Source organism: Neopelma chrysocephalum, unplaced genomic scaffold (assembly GCF_003984885.1).
Source record: "Neopelma chrysocephalum unplaced genomic scaffold, ASM398488v2 Primary Assembly neopelma1_147, whole genome shotgun sequence".
Taxonomy (NCBI): domain Eukaryota; kingdom Metazoa; phylum Chordata; class Aves; order Passeriformes; family Pipridae; genus Neopelma; species Neopelma chrysocephalum.
The window spans coordinates 785157-797812 of record NW_020897809.1 but is presented as its reverse complement, the minus strand read 5'-3'; the positions used below and the strand labels follow the sequence as shown (position 1 = coordinate 797812).

At 43.2% G+C, this 12656-nt stretch overlaps 1 protein-coding gene across 5 annotated transcripts in view; it reads right to left on the bottom strand.

The window, feature by feature from the left end:
- Nucleotides 1–357: 357 nt before the first annotated feature.
- The window catches only part of DCAF1 (DDB1 and CUL4 associated factor 1), a 55596-nt gene continuing 43297 nt past the window's right edge, over nt 358–12656 (bottom strand). For 4 of the 5 annotated variants that reach the window (XM_027700491.1, XM_027700494.1, XM_027700495.1 and 1 more), the window contains exons 23-25: nt 12367–12375; nt 5237–5492; nt 358–1334 (exon numbers count right to left, since the gene is read on the bottom strand). In XM_027700491.1, coding sequence (XP_027556292.1) covers nt 1276–1334; nt 5237–5492; nt 12367–12375 — 324 coding nt within the window. In that variant the 3' untranslated portion in view covers nt 358–1275. The remainder of the gene's footprint in view (nt 1335–5236; nt 5493–12366; nt 12376–12656) is intronic. The other variant, XM_027700496.1, reaches the window with a different exon arrangement.

The window sequence follows — 12656 nt, the reverse complement described above, 5'->3', positions numbered from 1 at the left end:
CTGGCTGAGCCACACAGTGGACACTCCAGTGCACCTTCACACACCACCACAGCCTGGCACCAAGCAGCACGTCCCAGCTCCCACCTGGATGCCCACACTGGGAATTCCAGGCTGTCGAGCAACCCAAGTGATCAGACTGGAACCCACAGGCACTGTGCAATGTCCATCCTAATGGAGCCTGTGCTCCCAAAGCTCACTCCTGTTCACTCTGCCCTTCCTTCCTCACTGCAGCCAGGCCACCAGCTACACCTGGCTGCTCTCCAGCCAAGCTCCACAGGCACATGGAGCACCACTTTGCATGGCTGGCAGGGGAATGCATGGCTACAATGCACAGCCATAAACAGACACAGGATTTGTATTTAATTTTTTAATAAATACACTTTACATTAAAGAAAAAGGCCTTCAATTTGCAGTTTCCACACAGAGGGCAAGAAGGGAAAAAAAAACCAAACAAAAAAGAAAGAAAGATTAAAAAACTTGAACCACAAAGGGCAGAGGGGAGAAAAAGGGCTCAAACTTCAATCCCAGATTCCCATGTCTTCAGAAATACCAGGCTCTGACTAGCCCCAGCCAGGATTTCAGCCTCCCACTACAGCTGGTATCACTATCTCCATTAGCAAACACTCCAGGGGCTCTTCCCTGGACGACAAAAGCATCTGGAACACACTGGCGCATTAGCAGGTATAACACCTGTAGTTCTTCTTTTTTAAAAATAAAATCATATTTAAAATAAAAATATTTTCACTCCTCAACAATATTAGAAATCATGATCCTCTTAATTCACTTGGTAGTTGCATAAATTTTAATGTCATTTAATTTTAAACAATTTTTCTCCCCTGAACCTACCCCATGGTAACAAGGTACTACAGGAATACAAAGGTCATCCCCTCTTTACTAGAACACTTGCCTTTTTTTTTATTTTTATTTTTTTTTATAAAACTATTTTTGTTCTTTAGGAAAGAACTTTATACAAAGAAAATATATTGTGAAATATCTTCAGAAGTTTCCTTGAAGAGGAGAGTCATCTCAGCCTAAAATAAAAAATAAAAAAAAAAAGGCAGAGAGAAATGAGGCCTAACCCCAGGTCTCTTTATTGAGACTTAGCCCCGAGCCTCAAACTGACTCAAACCAACACAGCGGACTGGCAGGAGTTCCTCGGGTTTTCCCAGGAAAAGCAGGGCTGGGGTGCTCAGAACTGGTTTCCAATTTGGTCTCTGGTCTTCTCTTGGGAAGGGAGCATCTCCTCCTGCCAACACCCCGCCCGGCAGCCGCTCCTCACTCATTCAGAGACAGGATTATGTCGTCCTCCAAGTCGGAGTTATCCGAGCTGTCGGCTGCAAAGGAGACACGTGGGTTATGTTTGGTTTATGGCAGAGCACAGCTGTTGGGACACCCCTGCTCGAGGCCACAGCTCCTCAGCACTGACAGAGGCAGCCGGAGCCATTAGTGCTCCAAATCACTCAGCAGCAGCCGGGAAATCTGCACCAGAGCTTTCCTTCCCTGCTTAAAAGAGAAGCTCAAGGAGAGCAGCTTTAGCCAGTGCAGTTCCTATGAGCTCGCAGGTTTTCCCCCCAACAATGTGGGGAGGACACCAGCAGTGAGCTGCCTGCACAGCTCTCCATGCCAGGGGCTGGACAGATGTAGCAGTCACTCCTCACAGCTGGACAGTTCCACCAGCCTGATGTGGTGAAATAGGGCTGCTGTGTAATGTGCATGGGGTAATTCATTATGCAGTGAGATGGACCCCTCCGAGGGGGAATCAATCCCTACATTCACAACCAGAACCTTCCTCTAGCAACCCAAATGTTTCAGTAATGAATTTAACTACATGGCTCTCATTAAAGGTGACCTGAAAACTGTGCTTTTGCTGGTTTTCTTCATTGTGGTACAGAATAAAGACATGAAAGGATTTGCCAGAAGCAGTCACACACACACACAAACACATACACACACTTGCTTTTTATCTTAAAACATAAGTTCTCTACTCCCTCAGTTGTGCAAGAGGGGAGTGGTAGCAGCTCTGGCAAGCAAGAGGGCTCCTGCCTTACCTTCGAGGTGATGTTGGCTCTTTTTCTTATGCGAATTCATTGGATGCAGCAGTAAACTAGGTATTAAAAATAGTTAAAAAGAAAAGAAAAAGACACCAAGACTTCCTCTTAGCCATCTCAGTTATAGTGGATCTGTAAAATGCCTGTCAAGGTAAGCAAGGCCCTCTGGAAGGTTCATCCCTTCCCACACACTATCCTTAGGGGGAAAAAAAAATCACAGGCAAGCAGAGAGGGCACAAACCCTTTCCCCCAACCCTCCTCCCTGAGGATCAGCCAGCTGCCCTTCCACTGTGATCAGCAAGGGATGCTCCATCTCACCATCCCTCGGACTGAGCCTAAGCTGAGGGTCATCAGTGCTCCCAGAACAGCCACAGCCACCCAAGGGTAGCTGGAGAACATCAGCCAGTGCTGCAGCAGCTACACTTACACAGTAAGAGGGAAAGAAGCATAAGCAAGATAACAATCCAGAAACTATGGGGATAAAGAGAAGCTGGAAAAGTTGGAGTTTTGGGGTTTTGTTGGGTTTTTTTTTTAACCCCAGAGGAAAGCTCACCATTCTCCAGTGCACCACACAACCTTCCAATTTTGAGCTCTATGTCTATAGGTAAATCTGACTGCAGTTAACTGCTTACCATAGTTAGTTTGCATAGACCTGCCTGGAATTGCAATTTTGGATTACAGAAGAACAGGAAACAGAATCAAGAGTCAGCCATGCTGCTGGTGAGAATTCCATATACTTCTTCCATCCTATGTCACATGTGCATTTCAAAAAATTACACCCAGCTGGCCCAGGAACAAGCTCCTGAAAGATCTGCACAATAAATACACTGCTTTGACAAACAGATCTAATGTCCCCAAGGTGGTGACAAAAGGGGAGGAAGACAAATTCATACTTAAAAGGTTCATCATGGACTATTCCCAAAAAGGAATCAGAACCTCTTCTAAAGCACAAGGAACTAAAGCCATTCTCACTCCCCTGTTTCAAATGTTCTTTGACTTACTTTGCTTTGAAACACACCCACAGTATGTTCACAGAATATGCTGAGTTGGAAGGGACCCATCAGGATCAGAGTCCAGCTCCTGGCCCTGCACAGGACTATCCCCAAGAGTCACATCATGTGCCTGAGAGTATTATCCAAACTCTCCTTGAGCTCTGGCAGTCTTGGTGCTGTGCCCACTGCCCTGGGGAGCCCAACCACTCTCTGAGTGAAGAATGTCTTTCTAACATCCAACCTAAACCTCCTGGCACAACTCCAGGCCATTCCCTGGGTGCTGTCCCTGGTCCCCACAGAGCAGAGATCAGTGCCTGCCCCTCCTCTGCCCCTCCCCAGGAAGTTGTAACTGCAGTGAGGTCTCCCCCTAGTCTCCTCTTCTCCAGGCTGAACACACCAAGTGCCTTCAGTGTCCTCACAAGGCTTCCCCTCAAGGCCCTTCGTGATCTTTGTTGCCCTCCTTTGGACACTCTCTAATGGATTCATAGCTGTGCTGGCTGTGACCAATTGACTGTGTGGTCTTTCAGGTGTTTTCAATCCCTCCCAGAATAATCTCCATAACTTTACCAGGCACTGAAGTGAGACTGACAGGCCTGGAGTTTCCGGGATCCTCCTTGAAAACTGGGACAACATTCACCAGCCTCCAGTCAGCTGGAACCTCTCTGGATTCCCAAGACCACTTGGAAAAAAAAAATCATTGAGAGAGGTTTTGTGATGACATCAGCAGCTCTTTGAGGATTCTGGGATGAATCCCATCAGGCCCCATATTTGTAGGGATCCAGCTGGAAAAGCAGATCCAGCACAATTTCAGGGTCGACTGGGAGTTGATCATTCTCAGCCTTGGTTCTCCAGCTCAGGGCACTGAGACCCCCTTGGTCTGTCACCATGTTGAAGACAGAGGCAAAGAAAGCATAAACACCTCTGCCTTGTCTCTGTCCCTGTTTGTGAGGAGACCATCTCCATTCTGGAATGGACCAATGATATTTCTATAGTGCCTATTGCCATTAATGTATTTGAGAAGACTCTTTTTTTTTTACTGCCCCCCGTCCCCATTTCTGGCAGCTTCAACTCCAGTTGAGCTTTTGCCACACAATTTTTCTCCCTACAGTGGCAAGCAGCTTCTCTGTATTCTTCCCAGGTCACTTGACCTTGCTTCCAGTCTCAGGAAGAGGCATCAGGCACTCCTGGCAACCTGTGACCTTGACAGCTGCATCTGCCATCAGCAGGTCTGTCTGTCTGGAGGCCTCTGACAGGGCTGGTACAGTGACTCCCACAGCTCCAAGAGATTGAGCTTTACAGCGCGTCAACACCATAACTGAGGGAGCTTAAACTAATATGCTAATAAGACTGGGCTGAAAGGATCTCTTTGCTCTTTACCAGCTACTGACTCTGCTGCCTCTATTGGATTCTCCTGGATGGTCAGAAACAAACCCTTCCTGCTCACTCTGCCTGCACTGTCATGCTGTGCCCTCCCTGCTGTGCCACACCCATTTGCCCACTCCTGTTCAGCATGTTCCAGGTTGCTCCTGCTCCCTGGAGCCCTTTAAAAGTCCTTCGATTACTCCTGGCACCACCTCCTCCTCACCCAGTTGGCTGCCCAGGGTCTCTGGGGTACACACACACACACACACACACACTCTCTCTTTAACTTTCTAAACCACTGCATTTGTGGAGTGCCAGAAAAAGAGAACAATTTAAACTGTATCCCAAAAATTATGTTAGCTTCAGAACAGTCTGATAAAGGAAGTGAAGTCAGAAATGCCATGTTGGCTTTGCACTTCAAACCATTATAAGAGAGAAAGAAAAGCACCAAGGACCAAAAGTGTTTCTTGTCCTTACAGGTACAAATGAGGCAGAGGACAGGGGAGGTAACAGTTAAACCTGTGTCCCCTTGAAGGGCAGGACAGGCAAGCAATCAGACAGGGCTTCTTCACATGGAGTTTCTTGGCCTCCCAAGTTCTCACACACACACACACCTAGGAGCACTTGAAGAAAGGAGATACCTCCTTTTCCAGAATGCACAGTTGTTCTCTCACATAAGAGCTGTTTTCACCAGCAGATTACCTAGAGAGGCCACAGGTGAACAAGGATGATGATCTGTGCCTCAGCTAAGTCATTTCAGGGAAGATTTAGATGTTGCATATTTGTCAGGACCTTAAGCAGAGGACAAGCTCACCAAGCTGGGCACACACTTACTATCTCCAAGAATCAGCTCGACTTCCTCATCAGCATCAGAATCCTCATCTTCACCCTCATCTCCCTCTTCCAGGAGGTTGGCAATCTCCTCATCATCGGAGGGAGAAAAGTCATTTTCTCCATCCTCACCAGCATTCTCGTTGTTCTCATCCTCCTCCAGCTCAGCCTCCAGCAGCTGGTCTGTATCTAGTTCATCAAGGTCATCTGTGTCATCATCATCTTCATCATCATCTTCTTCCTCTTGCTCCTCTTCCTCCTATAAAGACAGCAAACACAGTCCATTGCAGACACTTAGACAAATGTAAAATGGAATAAGAATAATTGAAGAAAACATACCTATAGTTTTCACTTCTCCCCATATCCAGACATCACACATTATGAACACTCTCCCATCTCCCATCTAAGCACTCTCTCTCCACAGCTACAGAACATCACGTCAGATCACTTCCAAGCCTGCAAAGTCCTGTCTGCAAAGTGCTGGTGCAACACAGGTACCCTTGGCTCAAGCTCCGCTCCAGTACTGGCCACCAACACGTGTCATCACAAGGCACTCTTGAGAAGGACATGCAGTAAGACCTGTTAATCCATGGCTTTGTTGCTAGTCTTGTGCAAACTGCTTTAGTTTCAGCTGGACCAAAACCTCTGCTTGTCATCAAACAGCATGCACGTTCTGTCCCTGCCATTCCCATCTGGATGAGATGTAAAATGTAGGGAAGGATACCATTAGCCTAAACCAATCCCTGAAGCAGCTTTGGATGACAGAACTGTTTAAAGCAGCTCAGAGGTCTCATCTTTGGTATTCTCCTATGGACCAAGATCCTTCTCTATCAAACCATAAGGATTTGCATTCCTGAACTCCTCATTGCACAGATGAAATCCAGAAATCTGCGTGTAGCAGAGAAGATCGAGTGGGAAGGAGCTGTTACAGTCCTATCCTTCCAGACAACCCACCAGCACAAGCCAAGCTCCAGGAGGTCTCCAGGACTAAAAGGGTTCAATACACCTGCTCATCTCAGAGCCACAGCCTGTTTCTCTAACAGAGTGCTCTCATGTGGCAGGGAGGCAGCTCTCAACTCATTCAGCCTTAATTGCCCCTTTGCTTCGGGAGGGAACACATTCTGCAAAATTAGGAAGCAATTAAGATAGACATCTAACAACCCACTTCAAGGGATTGTTTGGTCCTCAAGCTCACCACATTCCCACTGTGCTATTTAGACTGCTGCATTTTCAGATCTAAAAGGACAGAGGAAAGTCCTTTACTGTCATCTCCCCAACCTACTTTTTCTTCAGTCAGTGCTATAAAAAGCCCACCACACCCACACAAATCCAACATCTGTCACAGGCAAGAGAAACAAGGAATGCCAGGAAGCCTGACCAAATTGTATTGTTTCTTCACTTGGAAAAGGCAGCCAAGTCTCCTCTGCTGACCAGAAGTGCCCTGTTATTAAATGGAGATGACAGTATAAAAGTATTGGTTTGTTATACACAGTTTTCTTGTATTAAGAGCTTGTATTAAGTAAAATTAAAACCAACCTGTATGAAAGCCTGTGCTTGTTTTAGGCAATTATAAACTTTACTTTGAGTCAATGGGTCTTCAAATAAACAGACATTGCTTTTTGAATTGCATACACACTGGGAGAGGAAATACCTCACTTGCACTTCACAGTTTTAAACTGCAGTGTCAAAATGGGTATAATTTTCCATAAAATATACTGAATTGAGTATAAAAGCTTTTGTCTTAATAATTTATTTTTGCTCTATGCAGTACCTGCAGAAAGACCAATGTCTTAAAGCTTATCACTCTACTCAGAATTGAAAGACTGATTAGAAACTGAAAAAGGCAGGAGATTTTATTTTCCTTTTTCAGTCTCTAAACAGCTTTGAAGCAGAAAATATATCAATTTATTCAAAAAGCTTGGAAAAATTAAGCCAAATTTCTCTGTATCTGGAGCTAGAGACACACCTGAACTTTAGGAAAAAAGTATGTTGTCTACAAGATTCATTTAGAATCCATGTAGGTAAAACCTAAAGGATTCTGAAATGAGTTAGTTACATCTGTGGAATTTCTGAAAGCATCTTTTTCACAAATATCTAGCTCACAAGGACTTAAAATGTCAAAACTAGTAAATTTGATTATGTTTCACATGTAATGTATTTATTAGAAATTGAAATACTGTTTCATCAACATTTTCATTCAAGCTTAAGGCAAGGCATATATAGCAATATCCTTCAAATATAGGATGAAATTAAATATAGTTGTATTAAGGTAAAAATTCCTTCTGGCTGACAAGGGTAAGAGCCAAATTACACAGAAAGGTTGTATATTTTGCTGCAAATTAACTTTGAAAGATTATACCAACCAGTGAGGGAAAAAATACTTTATGAGAATACAAACAGCACCAGAAGAACCGAGATGTTTCCACTTTTACAGTTTAAATTACTTAATCTGAAGTAGGTGATTAGAATTGGCCACACTCATTTAAAACCCACCTAGGAACAGTAAGACGAGATCAAAATTATACCTGTCCTTGGTAAAGCAACCAAGGAGTCAGGGGTGTGTGTGTGACAGTGTGACACACACAGTGATGTCCTTACGGAGCTGAGGAGTGACACATAACAGGGTTCAGGAGGAGCAACTTCATCCCTGAGAAACCTGTACCTTATATTTTAAAGAACCCAGACAGGAACTTGGACACTGTGATGCTTCTGACAAGTAACAGGCAAATAAATTGTGCCTCTGAGCCACCTCTGAGCACAACTCTCTGCAGGCACAGTGCAGCATTCCCAGCTGGAATACATGACTGGAATACATGGGGAGAGCTCTCCTAAGAAAGCCCAGAATTTCTGCACCCAAACCCAATCCCTGGGATATACAGCTCAGAAAGGTGTGAGGGAGTACCAGGTGCAGTCTAACACCATCCCATGCAAGTGATATCCAACCTGTTAGTGGGGATCCAGGATGAATCCTCGTCAGACACCACAACTGTCTCATGTTAGGGATCCACACACAGATGGAAAATGGCACACCTTCCACAGTGACTCAAACAAGCACTCTGAGTAAGAGCAGTGAAAAAAATCCTTGTGCCATGTCACGAGGGAAGACAGGCAGAACAGTTATTCCAAACCATATCTGTTTCTGTAGGAAAAACCTGCAAAAACAAGTTCCTGTCTACTCATCAGTCATTCCCAAGAGCTTTGGGCAATGACACAGGTACTGCTGGAAAACAGAACCAGCATGCACATCTGTGCAAAACATCCAGGCACCTGTGCTCATCTTCCTCATTGGAGTAAACTGATCCACAGAACCCATGGACCAGCACACTCCAGAGGACTTAAACAATACCAAGGAATCTAACTCCTTTAGATGCCTAAAGATATTCTTCTGTTTGGGTTGAAACTTTGCCTGGATCAGAATGTGAATTGTTCATGGAGTACTCACATTCCTCCTCTGCTTCCTTAGAGAATATTTTCCTCTCTCTCCAACAGAAGCTACTCCACAGCTGCCAGTTCCCTTTGCAGAAGGCACAAGGGTGGTACTACAGAATCCCAAACTGACCATCTCATAACCTTCCCCCTGTAAAACATTTCACCTCCCTATCAGCACTCTGACTCCCAGCCTGGTGTCTGTGTGTGCCCTGTGCTACAGCCAGGTGCACCATGACTGCAGTGCAGCCAGACCAAACCCCTGTCTTCCCATGGAAATCATGGAAGATTACAAACAATCTCAACCTGAGGCTATGATGGAGAAAAAAAAAAGAAAAAAATCTAATGGTGCCTTTTAAATAGAGCAAGCAACACTCAGAGGGACGTGATGGAGTCCAGCTTTTGAATTAAGGATGTCACACTGCTCCCCATTTTAGTTACACTGGGATTCAGGTATATTAATTAGCTGTAGATAATTAAACTTTGGATTAATTTAAAGAGTTTTACCTTCATATATGTCAAGAGTAGAGTAATTCTGAGTACTCATGGACCCCTAATGATATTCAAATTTGTAATTGGCTATGACAGAGATACATATTAACTTTATGAATTAATGGATATGAATTCTAGGGGGTTTCTGTGTTTTCTTCCCAACACTGCAGCAGTGTTACTCCTCTTCATGTCCAGCACACACAGTGTCACCCATGCAGGTGACACTGTGGTATCAGCACACCTGGATGGCCAACTCTCTCTGCTCATCAAAAACACAGTGTCACAATTATCATAAAGGAATTTTTGTCTTGGAAACACCCACCCTATTTCCTACACAAAATGGCTTCCTGGCCCCACTCCCTGCATAAATACTTTACAGAATATTTCACCACAGCTAAAGCAAAAAGGTCATGCAAAAATAAGGTAATGAACAAAGGTGATAATTAAAAGCAAACAAGAGAATAAACCAAAACCCAGTTATAATTCTAAGGGGATAGCAAAGAAGGAGGTTGCAATTTTAGTGTGGAATAACTATCCACAGGATAGGATGTCCATACAGGGACAGGCCCCAGTGTAACATAGAAATTGTTTAATTCAACTGTTAAAGACGAGTTTAGGCTGAAAAAGGCCATCTATACAAAGGGTTTGTGTCAGTTTAATGCAAAAGGTCTTAAGAATATGTTAGTAATGTATAGTATCATCAGTTATATATTTTAGACAACCATAAAGGATGCAGGAACTATCAGTTCTAGAATCAGAGTGCACAATGGAACAATAATTTAAGTTTTCATCTTAAGATAAATCTCTCAACACTCACTAACTCACCCACACAGTAACATAAACAGCTTCAACACACAGTCTATGACCCTGGAACTGCTTTGAGGATGATTAAGAGGGTAAAAGTGATTCCCATCACCTTTCTATCATGCCTGCATACAGGAAGATTTACAGAGATGTAGTAGTACAACAAAAGCTGGACATAAACTTACAGAAAAGTTGATTACACAGCAAGGGATTATCTCAAGATCATCTCAAAGCAAATTACTGGTAACTGAACTCTACTACCAATTTGCAATCTTACATAAAGATTCAGAAAGCAAAGTAGATTTGGTTCAATTAATTTATCATTTTTAACCACAAAGGAAAAAACTAAACAACATCCCCTAAAGGAATGGCAAATACTGGGGTGGTTGCACTGGAACAAAAAAAATGCTTGACCTAATTCTTCATATTGCCAGTTTTCACAGCCCTTTCAGAGCTTAGTAAATACCTTTTGCACTTGTTCAGGCGTTATGTGTTTTCTGCCATATTGTTCTTTGATGCTTGTTTGCACAGCCTTCATCAGCTTTCATCATCATCATCACAGAATTCTTACTGTTCCCCTTTACCCAATCATTTTGCACACACAAAATTCACAAAATTCGTCTTTTTAGGTAGTACAGACTATTGATACTTAACATATTCCCTGGGGTTCATCTCTCAAAAATTATTCAAAGGCTCAGGAAAACCCCATATTTCACTTACTCAAATTGATGCAAAACACGTTACCTAGGCAGAACTTTAACTTTTTGATCTTAACATGTTTCTGTAATGTATTCAAACACTAAATTAGTGTATGTACAGTGCTTCCAGGAAGTCTGCCTTACAGCACTGCAGAGCTGCAGTATATAAAAATAGACCAGCCTGCTTTTAAGCACTCTTAAGACCTTTTATAGAGTTTTTTTTATTTCTCAAATAAAAAAAAAATTTTTATGACCACGTGAACAGAATTTGAGACTTCTCCACTGCAGATTACATAACCTCTCAAATTTATACTAGGCTGGCCTTCAACTGCCAAGAGAAGATCCCACAGGTCTTTTTTGATTGTTGATATTCAGGCTGGAAATTTTTATTCAGTTTTGAGATTTACAGTTCACTGTTTTGTTGCTTATTTGACATGGCTTCAGCTGTTACAAAAAGCTTCATCTCACACCTGATTCACTTTTTCTTCCTCTACCAGGAGCTGATTCACAGTGCAAAGCAAGGCATTGCTGCAATAGTTCTGTGCCCAGCTTCCTGTGACTGCTTTATGAATTGCTCAGCTGTCACCAGCCCCCTGCTCACCTCCATCGTCACCTCCAAGTCAACACCTCTCACCTGCAGCTGCTTTCCAGCAACAGTCCCTTCCTCTGAAAACAGTCTCTACTGCACCTCTCAGTTTGAATCAGGCCATATGGTATTGCTCTAACTACTCTTATTTTCCTCTAGGAGGCTGCCTTTTCTCTGCCTTCAAAACACTTAATCCAATGTCAGTGAAGCTTTTCCCACCATTTCAAATCTTTCAGCTCATATTTAATTCACTGGATATTGGTAGCCAAGTCTAATCATCTGCTGGAAAGTATCTGCTTCCCTAAGTTGCTTATTTCACCTAGGTTTGTTTTCTTTTTAAAGAAATTCATGTTTCCCATAATCTCATTATTTTGGTCAATTTATTTGTTTACTTCTCCCCCTCTTTCACCCTCCTTTCCCAAGTTTCTCCTAGAGCAAAGCAAACTCATTTTCAGTAATCTGATCCCCTCCAAATTATCAGTATTATTTTAATTACTCCCTATTTCCACCCTGGGAAGGGGCTTTGCTTTCATAAAAAAGACCTTATGATTTTTTGTTCAAACACAAGCTCCCTGAATAATGTTTCACTCCAGAGGAATAAGGGTTTTAGCAATTTATCTTTCTCCACAGACAATCCTCTTGTCATATCTTCTGACAGCTGTTCTCTCTGCTCCCAAAGCAGCTGTGTAGCACGTTGGTCCTTTCTGAGCCTTTGCCATGCAATTCTCAGCAGTGACCATGTCTGCTTTTCAGTCACTTAAAAGTTTCTACCCAATTCCTCCCCCAACCACTTCTTAACACACTCCCTGAACAAGGGGCAGTAGGAAAAGCTTAAATATAGCCAACAGACTCCCTGGTCAAGCATGTAAGGAATTTCACTTCCTAGATTACCTAGTGTCTGTCCTTCTCCTCAGCCAGCAAACCCATTTCCTATTATGTACCATTAAATTCATTCTAAGTATTCATCTCCCTCACACTACAAGGCTGCACCTGCTTTTACCTTTCTTTGCCACTTCAGTGTTAGAATTTCTACTTTTTCATAGCCATTAATGAGATCACAGAGCTAAAAAATGTAGAAGCCTGGGAATGTGCAGGAGTTACTATATGGAACAAGCAAGGAATCTTACCATGGGCTTCTAGGCAGGTGTAGGTATGTGCAGATTTAATACAGGAAACAGCACACAGCGTGCAGTGTGTCACAGAGGCAAAACATGGAGTGGAGAAATAAAAAGCAGTTAATCTCTTAGTCTATGTAAGTAGGTTTAGCTTGTCTAAACTTACCTGTGATGAATGAAAAAGCATCCACAATACAGACAAACAAAAGCTTTAAAGGGAATGAGCCTCTGACGGATTGGGAGGTTCAGCTGGGACTCTTTGGATCAAACTCTGGTTTTGCCTATGGAATGTTTCCATTTTA